A 21,129-nucleotide genomic window follows, 5' to 3' on the forward strand; every position below is an offset into this window, starting at 1 on the left:
ATATGTTAAAAAAAGGAGTGATAGAGAAAGTGTCAGAGAAAGCAGTACCGTTTGTGAATACAATTTTTTTCTTCTTGAAAAAGAACGTGTTGGCACCCTGTAATCAATTTGACTTTAATTGATTTTTGGTTTACAGCCATTTCAAGATGGAAAGTATCCATTTCTAAGAATTATTTTGGAGAAGAACGATCAGTTGATAAAACTGGATATGAAAGATTCTTATTTTACCATACCAATAGCGGAAGACAGGCGCAGAGATCTGCAATTCAGATGGGTAGAGAACCTTTAGCAGTTCACTTGTCTACCTTTCGGACTTGCATCAGCACCGTGATGTTTCACGAAGGAACTGAGGCCAATTGCTGCATTTCTCAGAGAGAGAGGATCTTCAATAATTATGTAACTGGACAATTTTCTGATCATGTGTCAAGATGAAGAAGAATTAAGGACACAGCTTTGTTTAGTGCTGGATCTGTTGAAATCCCTGCGTTTCTTTGTCAATATGGAAAAGTCATTGCTGGTTCCTTCTTAGGAGGTAGAGTTTCTTGGGTTTCAGGTGAATACCTGTGCTTGCAAGTTAAATTTTTCCCGTAGAAAAAAGTTGTGAAAATAAAATCAGAAGTTATATAGGTTTCGTAAAAACAGTTCATTACATTAAAGTCTTTAGGATTATAGGTTGTTTTTTGTCGTCAATTCAGGTGGCCTTTTCGGGGCCACTTCATTTCAGGGCATTACTGAATTTGAAGACGGAAGGCCTAAAGAAAGGTTTAATGTATGGGAACCAAGTGAAGATTACTGCAGAATCACAGAAAGAGTTGAATGGGTGGATAGAAAATATGGATAGTTGGAATAGCAGAGAGATATATGGAATATGTCCAGATTATATACTGGAGACCGACACAGGCCTTTTTAGTTGGGGAGCTTGTTTGAATAAACAAGAGACAGTTGGCAGTTGGTCAGGAATAAAGAGAGAGTTGGGACCATATAAATAGTTTGGAGATGAGAGCAGGTCTTTTTGCATTGAAAACATTTGGGAAAACATCAAAGGACTGCAATATTTTACTGGAAATGGACAATGTTTCAGCAGTCCTTTATATAAATCGCTTGGGTGGCAGCAAATTCAGGAATCTAAATTGTGAAGGAGATTTTAAGTTTTTGTTTGGAACAAAGGATAGGTTTACAAACAGAGAATTTACCAAATCTGTTCAACACAGCAGCAGATTAAAATTCAAGATATCTTATGGACTACAGAGAGTGGAAGCTGAATTCAAAAGAAATCGAGAGATTTGGGGTTCCTTAGAGGTGGATCTGTTTGTGTTAAGGTTGACATTCCAGCTACCTTGGTATTTCAGTTGGAGGCCATATCCTTTAGAGGAAGCAGCGGATGCTTTTCAACAGGATTGGAGAGACTTCGGGTGTATGCATTTCTCCCTTTTATGAGGTGAGGAGGCAGAAATGTCAGGTAGTTCTGATCACTCAATTTTGGACATCTTAGACTTGGGGTTCCCTGGGTTGTTGGAGTTAGTAATAGAGAAGAAATATTTGATTCTGGTTTTCGAGCAGATGTTGTCAGGTGCAGAAAAAGAGGTTCATGCTTTGGTAATAGAAGGGGCATTGGACCTTCTTGCTTAGATTTTGAGGGTGAAAAGCACTTTGCTAGTCTTGGGCGCCGGGAACTAGAAAACATTATGTTGAAGCTTAGAAAAGATGGGGTTGTTGGTGCATAGAGAGGGACAAAATATTGTCCTTCATTATTTGAAAAGGGTCTGAGTTATAGGACTATTAATTGTTATAGATCACCAGTAGAGTAATTTGTAGAGTTATGAAAAGGATTAGTTGCAGAGACCACCTAGACCTAGGTATGGTAGTTTAAGAATATAAATATGATCTTTGCAAAACTGGAGAGTTGGCCTTTAAATACGTATGTGACTCCATGACAATTATCTTGTAAATTAGCAAATTTGCAATGTTTCCTTTCATTTAGAAGGGTTTCCGATGTAAAAGCCGTGGTGGTGAGTGATCGTTTTTACAACCAAGATGGAGTTATATTTTCAAATTATAATATGACAGAGGCTATGTCTTTCTTAGTGTTTTATACAAGATTTGATGATCTTCCAAATATAGGTGTAGTACAGTGTTTGAAGGAGTATGAATGTAGAATGAATGATTATAGACGGGATGGTGTAACACAGTTGTTGATCTCTTATTTGAGACCTTTTAATCCTGTGAGTTCAATGACTCTACTGCGTTGGGTTAGAATTTGTATGCATGAAGTGGGAATTGATATGCAGAAATTTGGTGCACATTCAGTAAAAGGTGCGATGGCGTGTAAAGTTTTTTCTTAAGGGGGCGCCTTGAGGAGATTTTTAAAGCAGCGAATGGGTCTAATGCTGATGTGTTTGCAAAGTTGTATTTGAAACCTGTGGAACATGTTTCGTCTTTTGTGCTTTCACAACTTTAAACATGCATAATGCTAGCCTCCGGTTTTGACATGAAATGTAGTTCTCCTGGTTTGGTGAACAGAGAATCGGAATTTAATGAAAGACACAGAAGCTAGCGTTATCCCACCCTCCTTCCATAGGTAAGATTATATTTGGAAGGGGAGTGGTTTATGCAATGTATACATGGTATCAAGTATATTAATTTATTTGCCAGGAAAATGCTCAGCATTCCCTTTTCATTTACCTCAAGGTTATATTTTTTCAGAGAATCAATCAGGATGGAGGACTTGAGTATAGGAGAAGAGTGGAAATTCTGAGACTATTTTCTGGTTCAGTTTTTCTGGATATTTTAGCCTTGGGGCAGCTGTTAAGAGAAAGTTGGCTGCTGGGCTTGGATTTACATAGACTGTAGTACTAGTTCTAATTCTTGAATTTTAAGTGTGTTTAAACGTTTGCTCTGAAGTGCTGCATGGAGTAGAAATATAATCTCTGTGCAATCCAAATTCTCTTTTCAACAAACTAGGAGAATCTACATTCTCCATGACAGTAGAGAGTGAGAGGACGGTCATGCAGTTGATAGCCCATGTTGGCAAAGAGATAGAGAATGACTGTGGCGAACAACAAGTAATCGCGACTCAACTGTGTCAAATGAAATTTAAAAGCAAGGTAGAATCTTTGATTATTTGACAGGACAAGGTCTGCCAAGGAGTTATACAGTACCTTTATTAACAGGATAATACAGAGATGAGTCATTCCTCCAAAGCAACATGGGTTTTAACTCACCAGATCATCACTAAAATCTGTTGTGCTCTCATGAGAAGTGAACCTAATATAGCTGAAGACAAGGTTCCTCAAAGAACCGATTCCTTCAACGGAGACACAGCTTAACACAACAGCAAAAGTGCTGCACAACTTGTCACTTTGCCAAGCCCTGGGGCCTATGTTACATTTCAAACTCTTAACAAAATTCTGTGTAACATAGTCAGATTCATCGCTGGAAGAGGCCAACATGAAATCTTGCAGCAGCCACCACAGGAGGGTACTTACAAAGCTTGACTGTTAGCAGGAACTAGGTAACCTGGTGCTAGACCAGCCTGGCAATGTGGAGGAACATGAAACAGAGCACAAGAAAGCAAATCAGCTGTAAAACCAATTTCTTGAAGAGGAAGAGAGTTTCAATAGTTAGAAGCAAGATAAGAGAAAACGTGTTCACACAGACAAGTCCAGATCATGCAATGGATATTAGCATGAAAGCCTCTGCCACCACAAAGTACAACTCGGAGCAGAGAGAGTAACTTTAGAACAATTTAGTGTAGGGCTAAAATGTTAGAGTGCCCAGTAGGAGATGCAGAATGATTTAATATTGACCTATTAAACCTGGGAGACAGTCAAGAATTTTAAGGTGGTGGAACATTGGTCACCATGGTGGCAATTGTAGAAGAAGCCAGGCTGCAAAAGTTTAAGTAAGCTGAATTTATGGTAGGGGATTTTTGGGAAGGTCAAGGTATAAAGAATTGCCATAGTCCATATGAAACAAAATAGAAGCCTGGAACACAGATTTACAACATTTCAAAGGCAAAGGCAGAACCATTTTGTGGTCCACTTGCAAATAAAAGAAGCATCAGGATGCCAAGGTATTAATCTTCACAAATATGAGGTAAGCATCAAAGATAGCAGCAACATTTCTACTGCTTCACAATAGGAGGGTTCACATCCCAGTTCAAAAGCCTACTTAAATTTGATCACTAGTATTATGTTCTTTTTTGAATGCTGATACTGCTTGCTATATTCCGTTTGCAGAATTTTAGAAAGAAGAGAGCATGAGAAAAAGTCATGAGAAGCATTGAAAGTGAGAACAAGTCTTTTTCATTTGCACCTAGACATGAAATTCAGCTCATTGTTGTTCTACATACACAACAACTTTTTTCATGTTTTGGGTCCAAAATACAAACCCCATCTTGCTGACAGGCAGGAGCTTCAAGTTAGTGTATTAGTAGGGTCTAGTAAAAGATGGTTACTATAGGCTAAATGATTAGGCATTTTTCGTACCTATTGTTTGCCCCTTGGCAGGTTAACAGGGGCTTGTTAGAGTCTAAACCTGAGAGAGCAGAGCGTGTGATATGGAAGAGAGTGGAAAACATAGTGAAAGTGGAGAACTTCTACTTCACACTGCTGAAAACCACCACAGTGGTCTACCCTCGATGGTACAAATTATGACAGTTTTGAGATGATCCAGTGGCGGCCACCTCAAACAAAGGGTGGTTAGGTTGGTGGGTGAGTCGGTTGTGCATTGGGGGGGGGTTGTGTGGGCGTGACGTTAGAAATAATATATATTGAAAACAATTAACCTTGCCGCCGAGGGGCCTCCTGCGTCGCATCGTACCACATCTCCTCTTCCTGGTCCCAGCAGCCCCTGGGACACACCCATCCAATCCCTGTGCTGCAGAGCAGCGCAGGGATTGGCCTGAGCAGGCTCGAAAGACGCCCTGCTCAGGCCAGAGAGTATTTGAGGGGTTTCTCCAGCCCAGCTGCTTAGCTGGGCGAGAGACACCTAAGTGCACATGTGTGTGTTGGTCGGCCTGAGACAGCCGGCCAAACACACATGAACACTTAGGGAGTGCACGTAGCACTACTCCTCCCCCTTCCAATGCCTCGGTCCCACCCCTCCCTACAGTGCTGGCTCAGAGCAAGCAAAGGCAAAATAAAATTATGCGAGAACATCGTTTTATTTGTCATTTGCTGGCTCTGAGGCAGGCAGTGGGGCGATGCTCCTCCGCCTTTGTAGAGAAACTGCAGCTGAGATATTCAAAACTCAGGAAGCAGAGGAAATTCCAACTGCCCTTAATTTAGGCCACTTTGTTTGATGGCAATTATATTTCTAAAAGCTAAAGAATGTGTCAGATGTATATAAGATCCCAAAGACGGGTATATGCCCACTAAAGATTCCACATAACCACTGACTGACCGATACTGATTTGTCTGGTAAGCCACAGTTTCAGATAGTCTGTTACTGAGAACAGTGTCATCATTACAAGAGCAGATAGAGCCATAGTGACCAGCGCTGTATAGCAGAGAGTGCAAAGAGTCAAGGTGAATGGAAAAACAACTGTCTGTGAGCTCCGTTTGTTCAAAACACTGACCCTGCAGCTAAGGCCTGACTCTGATAGGGGCGGGTAATAGAGGGTAAGGGCGCTATCAAAATTGTCAAGTTTCATCCAAGGACTCTGGTTGCTGAAGCAAATGAGCTTTCCCTCTTTTCAACAAACTTCTCTCTCCATTGACATTCTAAACAAGTATTGGCAAAGCTAATAGGTCTCGGCAATGCGAGAGTTATTGGCGTTGTCAATGTCTTTTAGCCATGTTGTACAGCAGCACGGCTGCTGTTCAGCATGGCTGAAAGTCCTGGAAAAAAGTGCTATGACATGCCAAAAATGTGTTCACCTGGTTTCAACATATAGTATTGTCCCAATGTGCCAAATAATATAGGGTTCAAATGCCCAAAACCACATCCAATTAAGGATGTGGTGTATATTCGATCCATACCATAAATTACGGTTGGCACAATATCAAGTATCGGCTACATGTAGTGCAGAGCTAGTTAGTATAAAGAAGTGAACGTATAACATGTGGACAACAAATAGGAGCAACCTCTAGGATTGTGCAACAAAACATGTAGGTCATGACAGATTACACCACTTTATAAAAACAAATAAAACTAAGAAAACATACAGCGGCATATAAAAACCTTAATAAAAAAAGTGAACATATCAAATACATATGTCAAACAGGCCGAAGTGACTGCTAAATGGCGTAAACACCCATGTGGTCTAAATACAGCTAAAAGGGTAATACGGTGAGCATGTAAAACCTTGACACAAAATGGTCATAGTGATGTGATGCCATTTAGAAAGATTGTGAATCTGTATCGAAAAACTATGTAACACGAGCCGAAGTAACTGATGAGTAACAAGTTCATGACTCCACATTGTAGAAAGAGAAGCACTTTGAAAAGCAATGTCACACGAGCAGAAGTAACTGCTAAATAACGTGTGCATGACACCTTATTGAAAGTGAACCTTTTAGAAATAATATCACACAAGCCTGAATGACTGCTAAAAACGTATACATCCATGCAATATGAGCATGACTAAGAGCGTGACATTAGTGAAAAATTAACCAGAATGTGCATAATACCATAGCGCCATATTAAGGATGAATAACATATTAAATGATAATGTCATACGTGCAGAAGCGACTGCTCAATAGCGTGTGCTTCCCTGCAATGCGAGAACAGCTACAAATATAGCATTTTACTTCAACATATCCCACAAATCAAAGTGACCACTGAATAACAACTGAAAATGTACAATGTGAGCGTGACTAAGAGATTAACGGGCTGCTACTTACCTAAGATGTTTAGATCAATACACAAAGCCACCATCCATAATAAGATAAGCTGGTAGGACATTGCAGGAAAGACACCGTATTTAAATCCCCTCTGGATGAAACCGGACCCGCTCCAATAAAGTGTAGGCTAATACACAGCTCCCATTACTAGTTGCAGTGTTTCAAAACACAAAGAAAATTCAACAGACATCTGGTACAAACCTGTGGCAGCTTCACATCTCTGATTGCTGCCGCATTTGTGATGAGATAAGAACAAGATTTACAGCCCTGTTTACAGAAATGGAGCAGCGTAGCTTGTTGCGAGTGAAAATATAAGCACTCATGTGAAGTGTTCCAAATCAAAGAAAAAAGTAATTCCAAAAACATTTGTTAAAATGGGTACTGGGGATGGATAGTAGTAATTGGTCCATGCTCTTGGGGAGGGCTAAACACAGGAAGAGGCCAGAACATGCATGCCTTGGACAAATGGGGAGAGAGAATATGAGAGGGACGATGGAGCCAGCAAACGTGAAGCCTATGGTTGGCTGAAGCCCACAAAGTATATACAACATTTCTCTTCAAAACAGCGTATGTGCTGTCTAGAGCTGAGACATAAAAATAAATTAAAGTTTGTTAGCTGTTGTGCAGCCTTCATAATCCAGTTCTACCATGAACAATGGTTGTAAATTTTATGTACTCTGCATAGGATGCCCTGGCATTGAAGGAAGTGATACGATGAGGGTCACCCGGGTCACTCGGGACCACCTCTCAGCCTTCCATACAAATGAAGAGTCGGTCAGACAGTAGAGAATACAAACCAAGTAAGCTTTATTAAGGATACACTCGAGTGGAGTCCGGTCTGACCAGCCTCCTTGAATTGCTGCGGAGGGACTGACTTCAGCAAACATGGTGTAACAATAAGTATAACTCAAAACCAATAAAGACCCACCCTGACAGGAAATTTCCAGTTGGTAGGTGGTGATCAAACGAGATACAGAAGGATGGGTTTTGATCCTAAGACCGGGCACATGCTATCTCAGCGCCAAGGTCGCTCTGCCTGCACCCGCCGCTCTAAGGGTGGGAGCAGGTTTATCTAGTGGGAAAGGTATGTACAGACAAAGATAGTGTATTCATAAGTACAGTAAAACTCAACCTTAAAGGAATGAAAACAATTGCAGCTGCTTTCAGTTGGGGTAGAACATGAGAGAGACGGAAGTTAATTTCGATCATTCCTCAAAATGGCGACTGGAAATAAAATGGTGCCGCAAATGCTAACATAAGCCATACAATGCATGGATCACTCAGCTAACACATTTTTATTCCAACAGCATGGCATTTGGTACCCTGGCAGTGCCCTCGTCACCCTAGACTCAAGGGTCATGAATTATGTGGCAGAAACAGAGTGTAAACTGGGCTCCTGCTCCCTGTCCTTACCGTTGCATTTAAGTAGAAAGTGGGAGGCTGTTGGGAGGCTAACAGTAAGATAAGAGTTCAGATTTATGATGCCGTCTGGGAACAATTGTGCATGATTTCTCTTTTACTCTGGCATTTTTGTGAATCAAAATCCATGGCAATCAGAGTAGATAGTGAGAGTGGGTGCCTGAAAGAATGAACTTTTTCTTGGGTAAAACCCCTCCCAACACCATATATCCTCAGCCAAAAACGAATGTGTATGTCATTGAGATCAGTATCATGCAGTTCTGAAAATATACTGAAAAAAGACCTTCTGGAAAAAATGGTATCCAAAATATAAACTTAAAACATATTACCTCCATGCAAAGATTTTTACTTGTCTTTTAACATAGATCAGGGTCTATTTGCTATACTAACCACAATTCTAACATATCTGGGAGCAAGTGCTTGATACTGGAATTAGGTTCAGGACAATATTATTGAGAGCCTATTTTTGAAAATGTGTTTGTCATAGTGTTTTCACATGCTATCAGTAGTTAGATTATATACATGTAATATGAACGCAACTAAACTTTGACTCAGGATATGGAACAGATATGTCATTGACTATTACCTGCTACTGTTCCCACCTCCTGACATATCTCTCCGGTCCAGATACCGGGAGTTCCGAAAACTTCCAAAGCTTTGCTCTTCAGCGCTGTCAGCACAACATTATCCGGGCACATCAGTTTCCCAATATGCATTGCAGCTCCACTGAAAACAGTGATGAGAAGAAAAGGTTATCCTGTAGGCTTGTCATATGGGGTAGATAATCCTTCTCAAGATATGCATCACAAACCATGCCTATAATTGTAGCATTAATGCATGCACTGTTTATTCCAAACTACACCGTCTAAACAAAAGAGGTTCCTTGACATTAATCACCACTACAATATGTGCTATATCCCTTCTTTGTCTGTGCTCCTTGGGGAAAACTATCACTTGGTCTAAGAACTCTCAGTTTTTCAGACCCCGTCCCAATCAAGGCCACTTTGGCCACACACAGTGTTGTTTAATCATATTCTCCACAAATTCTAGCTAATAGCCCTGAACAAAAAAATCACTGAAATTAAATAAAAGTATGTTGTGTTGTGGGGACTGAGGACACCAGACCAGGGCTTATTAAATTTGTTTTTGTGTGGCACTAAAGAGATATTGTAGAGATACTTTATATCAGACTGGTAATTTGGTGAGAGTATCTAATGAACTATGGGAAGAGTTGCACAATGCAGACCCTTCTACTGGGAAATTGTTAAGCTAGTTATGATGTGGAGTGATAATATGATAGAGTACGTTTTCACAGCAGGGCGGAGAGGGTATCCTTACAGGCCACTAAGCGGTATATTTACAAGCCCCTTGCACCTCTAGTGTGTTACTTTTTGTGACGCACTTTGGTGCTCCATATTTACAAGGGCACGTAAAGCCACCCTGCGTGGCTTTTCTTGTCCTTGTAAATACTGCTCCTTTTTATGCAGCACTTTGCATGAAAGGAGCGTTCGATGGGTGTTGCTGTTCCCACTCAACACCCATGGATTCTGCCGCATTTCCAGATTTACACGGTTTTGTAAACCTGGGAATGGGTCAGAATCCTACGCCTCCCCAAGGATAGCATAAGGAGGCACAACAAGGAGAAATACTGCATTCTACAGCACACATAGAAAGAGGAAAACACCTCACGTGATTTTTTGAGTGCAGGAAGGTGTCTGCACAAAAATAATCATCCCTGGTGCAAGAGTGCCTGCATTGGCGCATGGCAGCCAATTGTATGCCAGCACAGGGGAGAGCCCTGGGTGTTATTACTTTCTCATAAATAACGCAGTGTGGTGCTGCAAGCCATTTGGCTGCACTTTGCTGCGTTAATTTCAGAGTACAGGGATGCGTCATATTTACAACAATATGACGGATCCCTGTACTCTCTCCTACGCTGGTGCACAATTGGCTGTGGAGGAGTAGGATTCTGACGCATGCCCAGGTTTATGAAACCTTGTAGATCTGGGAATGCAGCAGAATCCATAGGTGTTGCGTGGGAACTCCCACATCAATATTCATGGAAGGCCCCTTTCACACAAAGTGTTGCAGGAAAGGGGGATGTGTTTACAAGGACACGAAAAAGCCAAGCAGGGTAGGTTTACGTGTCCCTGTAAATATAGAGCACCAAATTGTGCCGCTGGTGCGTCAGCACAAGGGGTTTGTAAATATGCCCCTAAATTCTTAAAGCTGGTCTGGAAAAGAGAATTTTTCAGATCAGGTCTCAAATGCAGGCAACTTAGTTGGAATTTCAGTGCACTGTTGATGACATTCCATAACAGAGTGCCCACAACTTTATCACTTTACTATGTTTAAAACCATCCTGGAAGACAGAGAGGAGACTGGACTCCAGGTTTCTAGGGAAGTGTAGTGAGGAGCCAACCTCTGCTCATTTGTCTTCTGAAGAATAGTCCTAGGAATTAAGATTTCTTGCCGAAAACACTAAATACTACAAATGCAGCGCATTTGTTGACAGACGGGGGTCGGCTATATCAGTTTGTTTGTGAAATTGACATTGATGGTTGTATCAGTGGCTTAACGATACTGGAAGGGGTCCCCTGCAAACAACCCAGCCAGGAGCCCACCACCCTTGCACAGTGCCAGGGGGTGCTCCCTGTAGCTTGAGTCCCCTCTGCACTGCGGTGGCGGCAGGGGCTAATATTACGCCAGGGGCGTATGAAAGAATACTGATAACAATATCACCCGGGGAAAATACCGCAACCAGAAAAAATCGACTACCACAATATTGTGAAGTCAAGTATGCATAGGTAAGTATAAACTTAACTTTAAAATATTGTGCAGTCAATATTCTGATATTATAATGTTTAAAACGTAATATTCTGAGAATACACCATGTTGATGTTAAAATGATGAGTACTGTGACACTAAATTACATGAAATAACAATAATGTCTTTATATATCAGGAATCGGAATTATAGATAGTTGAGGCCCGTGATTAGGAGAAGGGGCAGTGGAGTAATTGCCACGGAGAGACAGCCATGCAGGGCCCCGAGTGACGGATGGGCCTTGAGGACATTTTTAAATGAAAACAGGAAACCTTCAACGCAAGTTGCACTAGGACGGTACTGGTAGTTTGAAGTTTCTGAACCTAAAGGGTGCCAAGGGTGGATTGCATACGGACTCATTTATAAGCTTTATGGAGATGTGCTTGCGTCGGGACTTTGAAGGAGCCGTTGTGGGGGAGATAGGTCAGTGCTGTGCCATGTACTGGCTTGAAGGCAAGGCTAAGGGATTGAAGGGGGATGCTTTGAATAGTGGACGGCAATGTGTCCTGGTGATTCCTGATGGACTCATGCTGAAAAATCCTCTAAAACCAAAGTCACAATTAGTCCCGGGCACTGCCCAAAAAATGTGTCCCCCCATTCCCGGATCACCCCCTATAAGGATCTTTATCTGCTTAGTTTCAGTCGAATAATTTTTTTGAGAAATATTTGGTAAATTCAATATTTTATAGCTTCTAGAGCCCGTGATATTGGTATAACTAGAAGCACTGCATTTTGCCGGGCAGGTGAGGAGAAATAAAACAGTCAGGGGGCCATAACACTTGATGTATGGTTGCCACCTGGACGGAATTTTAATGTCCTGATTGGTACGAAAAGGAAGAAAATCACCCAAAGCCGGTATTTTTTACCCTGACCAGTATGTATTTTAAATAGTAAACGTAAGGCAAAAGCACTTTAGTAGGTGTTCAATGCAGCATTAATGATCAATGGCTGATAGTTAAACTAAACAAACACTGTACAAACCTGTAAAAAGGAATAGGGACATTCATTGTATAAAGAGACCTCTTTAATTATCATTGGCCAGCCTTTGCAGAATCTGGTTGGGTATTTTTTAATGCTATTTTTATGTAGTTTTAAATAGTGTGAACTCGTCCCAGAGGCACTGAAGCAATTTACACGAGCCCCAGTTACACTACACAAGATTAAATTCATTTTTATTTAAGTTAGGGAGATTCATTGATTTCCACATAATCACAGGATATCGAGCAGACGCCACGACTCGAACTTGGCCGCTCTGGCCACAATGCCACATCCAATTATTTAAGCTCCCCACCCTAAAAGACACTGGGGTTGAGATGACAACACCATAGGATAGGAAGCCGCTTCTCTTAGCCTTTTCCTCAGGGAGATGACCTGGCAGGATGGGGGTCAAGAAAGGCACACAGCTGCTGCTGCTTCTCGAGGGCTCAGGTGGGAATGGCCCTACGACCACAAAATCACCTGCCGTCCCCCCACGAGGCCCCTGCATATTCCCATCCTCCTTATGGCCCCCATAACCTGGCCGCAATTCCCTGGCAGGGAATGAGACTATTTCTGGCAGGGCCGGACTGGGAACCAAAACCGGCCCTGGCAAAGTGCTCGGCCGGCCCCCCCAGGGGGTTGCCGCCGAGCTCTTTGCCAGGGCCGGTTTTCGGCCGATTTTGTTACAGGGCCGATTTTGCAGCTATTGGGCATAAAACCAGCTCCCACCCGTGCGGCGCACCAGGGGATTGCCCGGTGCCCGCTACGGCCAGTCCGGCCCTGCTGGCAGGCCCTACGAGGTGGGGGGCAGAGGTGAAAATGCCCTCAAGGCCAGAGCAACACCAGCACACCCCCCACCCCCTTAAATTAACAGCATGTCAGGGGAGTGCCCTGTGATGCTGGCGCCACATTACAGTTGCCTGATGGGGACTGGGGAAGACAGTAAGGGGCAGATTTTCAAACATGTTGCTCTTCGCAAAGTGACGCCAACCAGCATAAAAAGTGTTTGGGGGAATTTGCTTTCCAGTGCAAAACTTGTTTTGTGGTGAAAAGTACCCTAAAAGTAGTGCAAAGCAGCACCAAGCACTGCTTTGCGTTACTTAGCTCAATGGGGGTGTTACATTGGTGGCAAATGGGTGTCAGACGTTGAGGCCACTTGAAAGGAGGCGCTTACAAGAGAAATGTTTTTATTTCTACTTTCTTTTCCAACTTTGCATGCGTGCTGCACTGTGTAGCATACATACAAAGTGGGAAAAGCTTTTAAACTTGTCTAGGCATGGTATTTTGTACAGGAAGGATACCCTTCCTGTACAAAACCTATTCTAGACGCACACACCCTAGCACTATGTTGGTGAGGTGTGTGCCTGGCGCATGACCGCTGAAATCAGTGAGGGCGCTAGGGAGAGGGGAGAAGAGAGCCATATTTCTGAATATATGGTGTTCTCCTGCTCCCTCCCTGCCTCACAATGCAGCGCAGCCTCTTTGGGTGCTGCACTGCATTGCGTGTATTCATTTTTAATCTGCCCCAGGTATCCTGGCCCGTTTAGCAGAGGCCCTAAACACTGTCCCACAGTGCCTCTGAAGCACCGGCACATCGCCCGAAGCCCGACTGACCGCCTTCCCAATCCGACCCTGTCTTTAACTTGCCAGATGGAAAATGAAAAACTTTGCCAGCACCCATCTCACTTCCTGACACATCCATTTTGCACCTGACTTTTTATTCACGCTAAATTGGGGATATTTTTTGCCCATCCATGAAATGGAGGCCTGATCACAAAGGCAGCCACTGCAGCACAGCGGCCAGAGCGGCTGACTCTGGAGTGCAGAGCTCATTGTTCGATTCCAGGTGGCGGCTCAGCATCATGTGACTGAGCAATAGCTTAGTCAATCTCCCTGACTGCCCCAAGTGCCTTGAAACTTTAAGGGGTGATATGTTTGCACTTTACAAATAGGAATTTATTTTTACATTTCCAATTCCTCAAAAGGGTAAAATACATATACTGTGCAAATCAACTCATAAGTGTTCACCAGTCTGGGCTGGTGTGGTAATGTATTAGTGGATGCTCCCCAATACGAATTCGCTCCACTAGACTACATCAAAAACATTGCCACCGGAAGTCTGTATAATTTACCTAAACTTAACTGCCACCTCAACATATTTGCCACCTAGCTGACTTGCTGATGGCACAGAACAGTGTACAAGTTTTTCTCTCATCCTTTTCAAATCAGTAAAGAATCTTGCTATATACTACCTTTACTCACACCCACTCAGGATGCAGACCCACTCATAACTTAAAATCCACCAACCACAACCTCCTAGTTACTACTAAGCCACTGTGCACTGTCTCCAGGTCCAGATCTTACCATCTTCTAGGGCGAATGCATTGGAGCACGCTACTGCTAGACATTCAGGCAATCCTAACTTTACAAGAATTCCAAGCCACCCTCTTAGATGTTAAATAGAACTGCTGGAAATCACAACTTATAGTGAATAACACCTGTTCTTTGTGCTGCAGTGTGAGCCATCCTTTAAAGCAGGTTAAAGGGAAATGGGCAACAGAGGGTACTCTACGCTATTTTAGAGGACTAACTCGCTTGGGGGCCTACCCACAGACACGGTGAGCCACAGCCTGGAGGGTAACGACTAAACACCTATGGTGGGAAAAGGACAAATGAAACACCCTTATGGCATAGTAACACGCTTGCAGAAGAATTGAAGCTACGGGGCTTCTATCGATGGGACCAAATAGGGATCAGTAAACTAGGAGATGTGTGAAATGTAGGAGCCCTGATTCCCATGAGCTCTCTTATAGTTTAAGATCAGGTATCTGAGATGGAAGTTTACAAATTTCTACAAGTGAGGCATGCGCTACATGGGAATAGGAATGGTCATTGCAGATACCTCCCCACTGGAAGACAGAATTCACATGGAGCACCTTCCTAAGAAGGTTATCTTACTGAAATATATATGAAAATTATAAATAAGGGAGGACATGAAAAAGGTATAGGTGTCATCGATGTTGACGACCTGTAGGAGGCATTGAAAGGAGCCAGAGAGATAGCGATCTGAGCAGGACTCAGACTAATCTAGCTAAGAATCCTCCATAGGTCCTACCATACCAGGAAAATGATATAGCAGGAAAACCATGCAGCAAAAAATGGGAAATACTTCAACAGAAGACTGCGTAAGAGACTGTGGTCAAAATACACCTTTCTTTATATTCTAAATCCAGTACGCAAATAAGGCCTTTACTGGGAAGGAGTTTGGGCCTTCTTGCACCAGGTCACTGGTTCTGGCATAGAGAATTCATCCAAACTAATCGTACTAAATGTTCATGGAGAGCGTGGTCCCCCAAAAACATACAAGGCTGCTCATAGCACCTGACTTCATAGTGGTGAAGAGGAATGTGACACAGAAATGGGGAACAGGCTATCCACTGGAGATAGCTGGGTGTAAGCAGAGTAGGGATTGGTGCATGTCTGCTATTAAAATAACTTACAAAAGCAGAGGCTGCCCGAAAAACATGAATACAGATCTGGCAAACGGTGGAAGAATTACATGGGGATGGCACTGACAGAAAAGATTCATACACTAGGGATCAGACTTACGCCTAGGTTCACAAACCGTAAAGTGAACACTGTTGGTGTAACTGAGACACTGGTCAAAGAACGCCTTCACATGTCTGCTTACTCGTCCTTTAGGAAATGAAGGGGCATTAAGTTGTGCAAAAAGTGACTGATTTTGTTTTGTTCTAAATTTGTTTAAAAATAATCAAATTTCTTTCAAAAAATTAATTCAAAGCAGCTTTGAAAAGTCACTTTTTATAACTTGAAAGAAGTTGAAACATCGCCATCTATGCTGGTAATATTCATATTCTGTGCCTGCATGATCCTCTAGCAATGTTTATTCTGTGGCCTTAGTTAAATGTGTGCATTCACCAATCTGGTGCACTTAACTCACGCAATAAATTGTCTTATATCTAAACGAGGTTTAATAAATCCATCCTCACTGATGTAAGCACCATAATTGATGCTATCGAAAACATTTATGATTGAAATGGTGCAGCTGTCAAGTAAATTCAATACTACAGCGGATATTTTAAAAGCTGTACGTTCAGTCTGTACGCAACTCAAGTCAGTACTCACTGTTTAGGTCTTTAAACATATATTCAGTCTTAACTCATTTTCTGGGATTTCACTCCATATAAACATTGCAGTACCTTTAAAGATTAGTAATTAATTGGCCCTCGAAAATGTGAACTCGCCAAGATCAGCTTTCTTCAGATTAAGACTCTCTCATGCTCTTCAATTTTGACCGTAGTTGGTTCAAAATGCAGTAGGAGAGCTTAAGAGGTCATGTCTTTGAGGGAATGCGGGCTCCACATAAACAGTTCATAAAACAGAGGATTTCTGTCAAACCATGTTGTTTGGCCTACAAATGCACCCACAATAGTTCCCCTAATTATTGGTGTTCGTCTCTTCCTCATTACATCCTGCTTTGAACACTTTACGTTTTAGGGGCCGACCTCTTACTCATTCTTCACAGTCGCTTGAGCTCAAAGGGGTTGGGGACATTGACTTTTAGTTCTTGTCTCAAAGGCTTGGAACAATCTCCACTGGGACCTGAGATTATGTTGGTTCTTGGAGCACTTACTTTAAAAAAGTTAAAGCCCATTGATGTCATTTATACAAACTGCAACAGATCGTGGGAAAGAAGTCGCAGAAATGTTGACCTCTGATTTAATAGGGGTGATCCATGTATAGGACTGCATAGTTACATCTACTCTCTTGGATTCTAATGGTCCTCCTTACTTTTTTGTCTCTTTACACCCTTCCTCTGTTCCTGTTTTCTGTCCATGACCATGCTAGAGAGGTATATTGGCCAGCCCCTTTATACAGCTGGCTATAGGCTGCTCTATCAATTCAGTTACTTAATTACCTCCATTTGTTAGAAAAACTCTCTTTCGTGGTCTTCCTATCACTTTCTTTCTTTTGTATTGGGTTGAGGAATCCTTTACTGCAATTTGTACGCACCACAAACATAAACATTCTCCTTCTCACAAGGTAGCTTCATTAACAGTAAATCATCATTGATCTACAAAACCTTGTTAGAAACCGATCTTGACCTTCATAGAATTGTACCCTGACCAGTACCTAGGGACAACTTTAACTTTACGATTAATATATACTAAGCTTCTCAGTTTATTAAACACACAATATGAAATAGACGTATGCCTTTGTCATTGAAATAAAAAAATGTCACCCTGCTTAACCGGCACTAAAATTTTAATAATTAATACTTCGAATTATTTCTGCAAAAGCAAGCCTGGGTTGGTAAAGCCATAGAAATAATGCCTTAAAAGATATCCTTTGAGTAAATACTTCCGAACTACTGTTAGATAACAATGTTAATCAGTTTCAAGTTAGAGGTAAACACTTTAATGGTGTTAAACAATTGACAACTTATTGCTTTGTAGTATATGTAGTCGTAGTTGACTATTGGGTTATGTATGCATATTTTATTGTTCTCTCCGTTCTTGGGGACCATATCTTTTAAAACAAATGTTCGATATATATATTTTCAGCTCTGAATTCTGAACAGTTGGCAACATGCAAAGTTTGTGTTTTGTAAATGTACCATAATTCTTAACTCTATGATCATTTCCGATAGTGCGTAAAGTTTACTTAGTGTGGGTTTTCTTTTAAAACCAAGATCCTTTGCACCATTTAGATGGAAGCTGATTCAAACATGTTGGCAAAATCCTTACAATTTTAAACACAGGAGCAAAACGGTTTTAAAGTTATTTAGGAACTGCCAATTAACACGTGCAGCGAAAAACAGGAATAATGTGCAAACTACTCTAGGACAGTGCTAAGGACGTACTTGAGACTTAGCTCACACAATACAAACTTTACATAGCCTTAAACAGGAATTGAAGCATTCAAATTTGACAGCACAATCTATAAACAGTTTCCAATACAATCTGTATGTGCACAATGAAAATTTTAAATAACAACTCAAAACTAACTAGATAGAGTCAATAGCTTGCAATGCCGAACAATACTGGGCACGGTCCATCATGCCTAGGTGTTTGCTTGGAAGATTCTGGAATAAATACTCCCATTACCTGTAGGCAGTGCTGTTGATCTGCCTTATCTGTTCTGGCGTACGTACGCATAGAAAGTACCCTAGAGCTACCAATTCTGTGTCGCTCAGGGAGGCCATTTGTCTTCCGTTGCTCAGGTAGTATTTCAAAATGGTGCCAGCTCTTGCTGTGTACTGTGGAAAGAGACAAAGGACAAAGCAATGTTTAGCAGCCCACCTAGGCCATACCAAAGCAGCGAGATCCCTCCAGGAAAGTGTGATCCAAGGGGTGCAATAAAAATATCAAGGTAATGCAGTGCATTCGGGAACCTCTGAGTCAGTGTTACATTGGAGAAACATTAATTATTGGTGGCAATGCCATGTATTGGATACACCCTGGTCAATGTGTTTATGGCAATCTTGTCAACCTGTTGCAAATACAGGCGTTAATGTCATAGATTTGGCATACTACAGTGCAGCTTTTCTTTGGTAACTGTTACAGTCAGCTGTTTTACTATGCTGAGGTTAGGAGGGCTGGGGCACACAAACGTGCAAGATGCACACAGCAAGAATAAGGAGTTCAAAATTTGTGAACATACGTGACAAGAATTTTCAATTCTATTAAGGATAAGGAGGCGAGGATTATGCTTTCTCATTTCTTTATTAGAAATGCTCAGCAGCCAATTAGAAGAAACGTTAGATAAAAGAAAAACTACAGTACCCATGAACACCAGGGTACCACGTGACCAACCATAGAGTCCCCCATATAAAAGGTCATGTAGATGGAATTACGTCCTCTTTCTTTGGTGAGGAACAGTTCTCATTAAACAGGAAGTCCAATTAAAACGATGAACGTCAGGTAAAGGAACCCATCAGCAACAGCCATCGACCACTTCGAAGAAGCAGGACTCAGCATCCGCAGATCACAGGAAACAGTAGACCATCAAAACAGGAAAAGCAGATGGAACAGAAAAACCACTACTTCGGGTCAGAACCTGAAAAGAGACATACCGCCGTAATACTCATCCACTAAAGAGAGTAAAGTCAAAATTAGGGGGGGGGTGGGAATATAGAGAAACAAGGAATTGCGTCAAACATAATCAATAGGCAAAATAACAGTAGAATGCAGAACATGTGCATAAACAATAACAATGGGTGGGATAATCCTCGCCTCCTTGTCCTTAATAGAATTGAAAATTCTTGTCACGTATGTTCGCATATTTTGAATTCTATGTCAGGACAGGAGGCTCCGATTATGCTTGTTCAAAGCTGATCCACCACTACAGAAGCAATATGTTCAATAGGTTTGTAATAAAAGGTTCTGAGTCAGAAGACCAATCTGCGGCTTTCATGATGTCCAATAATGAAACACCCATCGAGAATGCTTTGGAAGCCATAGCCCCACGTGCCGAATGAGCACCAAAAATGGAAACATCAATGCCAGCCTCAGACATGAGCCATCTAACCCAGCGAGCTAAAGTAGCTGGGGTAACAGGACGAAAAGGCTTCTGCAAAGCAATCTGTAATTGACTATGCCTATCTGAGCGTAACGGAGCAGTACATACCTCATAATCCTTGACACATTGAACAACGCAAAGGTTGGGATGATGAGGAAAGGAAGGATAGGTAATCGAGGTAGTAGCCGTTTTGGTGCGTTTGGAAAGAAGAAAAGTGACACCCTCAGGTGTAAAACTGCGACCTGCCAAGTCCAACGCACGAACATCAGACACTCGTATGCAAGAAACAAGACATACCAGCATAGTCAATTTGGCTGAGAGTTGCTTACGGGAAAGCAAGGAATTAGAAGGCCAAGCCTCCAAAAACTTTAAAACAATGGAGACATCCCAAAGCGAGGCATACTTAGGACAAGGAGGATTCGACAGACAAATACCTTTAAGCAATTTGGTAATCAAAGGATGCTCACCCACAGGTTTACCATCGATATGAATATGAGCCGCTGAAATGGCAGAACGAAAGTTGTTGACCGTGCGATAAGCCAAACCGGAGGAAGCGAGAGAGGCTAGAAAATTAATGATCAGAGAGACATCCGCTGAAGCGGGATCAACCTCTCATTGAATACACCAGTCACACCATCGTTTCCATGAGCCTCTATATCGTTTATGAGTATTGGGAGACCAGGCTTCACTGATAAACTTGGAAGCGTCGCATGAAAAGCCTGGGAGCGACCAACGATCCCCGAAATTCCCACGCTAGCAGAAGGAGATTGCCCGATAGAATTAGGGGATGCGGATTGCCGAGGGGATCCAACAATAGATTCCACTTCTGGGAAAGAAGGAGTGGCACCGCACAACACAACTCCAAGAGAACCAGGAACCACGCCTGAGCCCTCCACAGAGGAGCAATCAGAATTAAATCTGTTTGATAGCGTTTCGTGCAAGCCAAGACCCTGGGAACCATCATGAACGGGGGAAAGGCGTATTTTTAAGAACAATGGTCTCTAGCGTAATCTTAATTAAGGTGACTATTTCAGCATAGACTTCAATGAGACCTATGTGTATTCCTCCTGTGTCCAGCCGGACAAAGGAGCATTTATTCTTGAGTTTCACAAAGTTAGAAAATAGGATAGTGGAGAATGATGAAACAAGGGCACAATCCTGTACCGAGTTTTCAACAAAGGGAAAAGGAGTAAGATCAAAGTAGAAAGAAATAACAGGCAAAAGGCTTTGGGAGCAACCATGGGGGCTTACAATACAATAATAGACTTAAGTAAGCTCTGACCAACAGCAACCACAATACATTTTCACAGTGGATACAATGTGGTACTGTTATAGAAAGTCGACGTGACGTTTCGATCCCTAGCTCCTAGTATAGTGGGATCATCATCAGGACTCAAAATTTACAAAAAAATTGCCTGGTATGAATGCAATGCCTGTGGAAATTAATGAGGGAAGGAAGGGGAGAACAACAAGAATAATCAGCATTTGCTTAGCAACGTTCAACAGAACAACAGTTGTG

At 42.0% G+C, this 21,129-nt stretch overlaps 1 protein-coding gene across 1 annotated transcript in view; it reads right to left on the reverse strand.

Annotated features, from left to right (window-relative positions):
- LOC146856773 (otoancorin-like) overlaps nt 1–21,129 on the reverse strand; it is a 484,135-nt gene that overhangs the window by 62,598 nt on the left and 400,408 nt on the right. The window contains exons 21-22 of the mRNA XM_085647226.1: nt 18,197–18,348; nt 8,851–8,990 (exon numbers count right to left, since the gene is read on the reverse strand). Coding sequence (XP_085503352.1) covers nt 8,851–8,990; nt 18,197–18,348 — 292 coding nt within the window. The remainder of the gene's footprint in view (nt 1–8,850; nt 8,991–18,196; nt 18,349–21,129) is intronic.

Source organism: Triturus cristatus, chromosome 3_2 (assembly GCF_964204655.1).
Source record: "Triturus cristatus chromosome 3_2, aTriCri1.1, whole genome shotgun sequence".
Taxonomy (NCBI): Eukaryota; Metazoa; Chordata; class Amphibia; order Caudata; family Salamandridae; genus Triturus; species Triturus cristatus.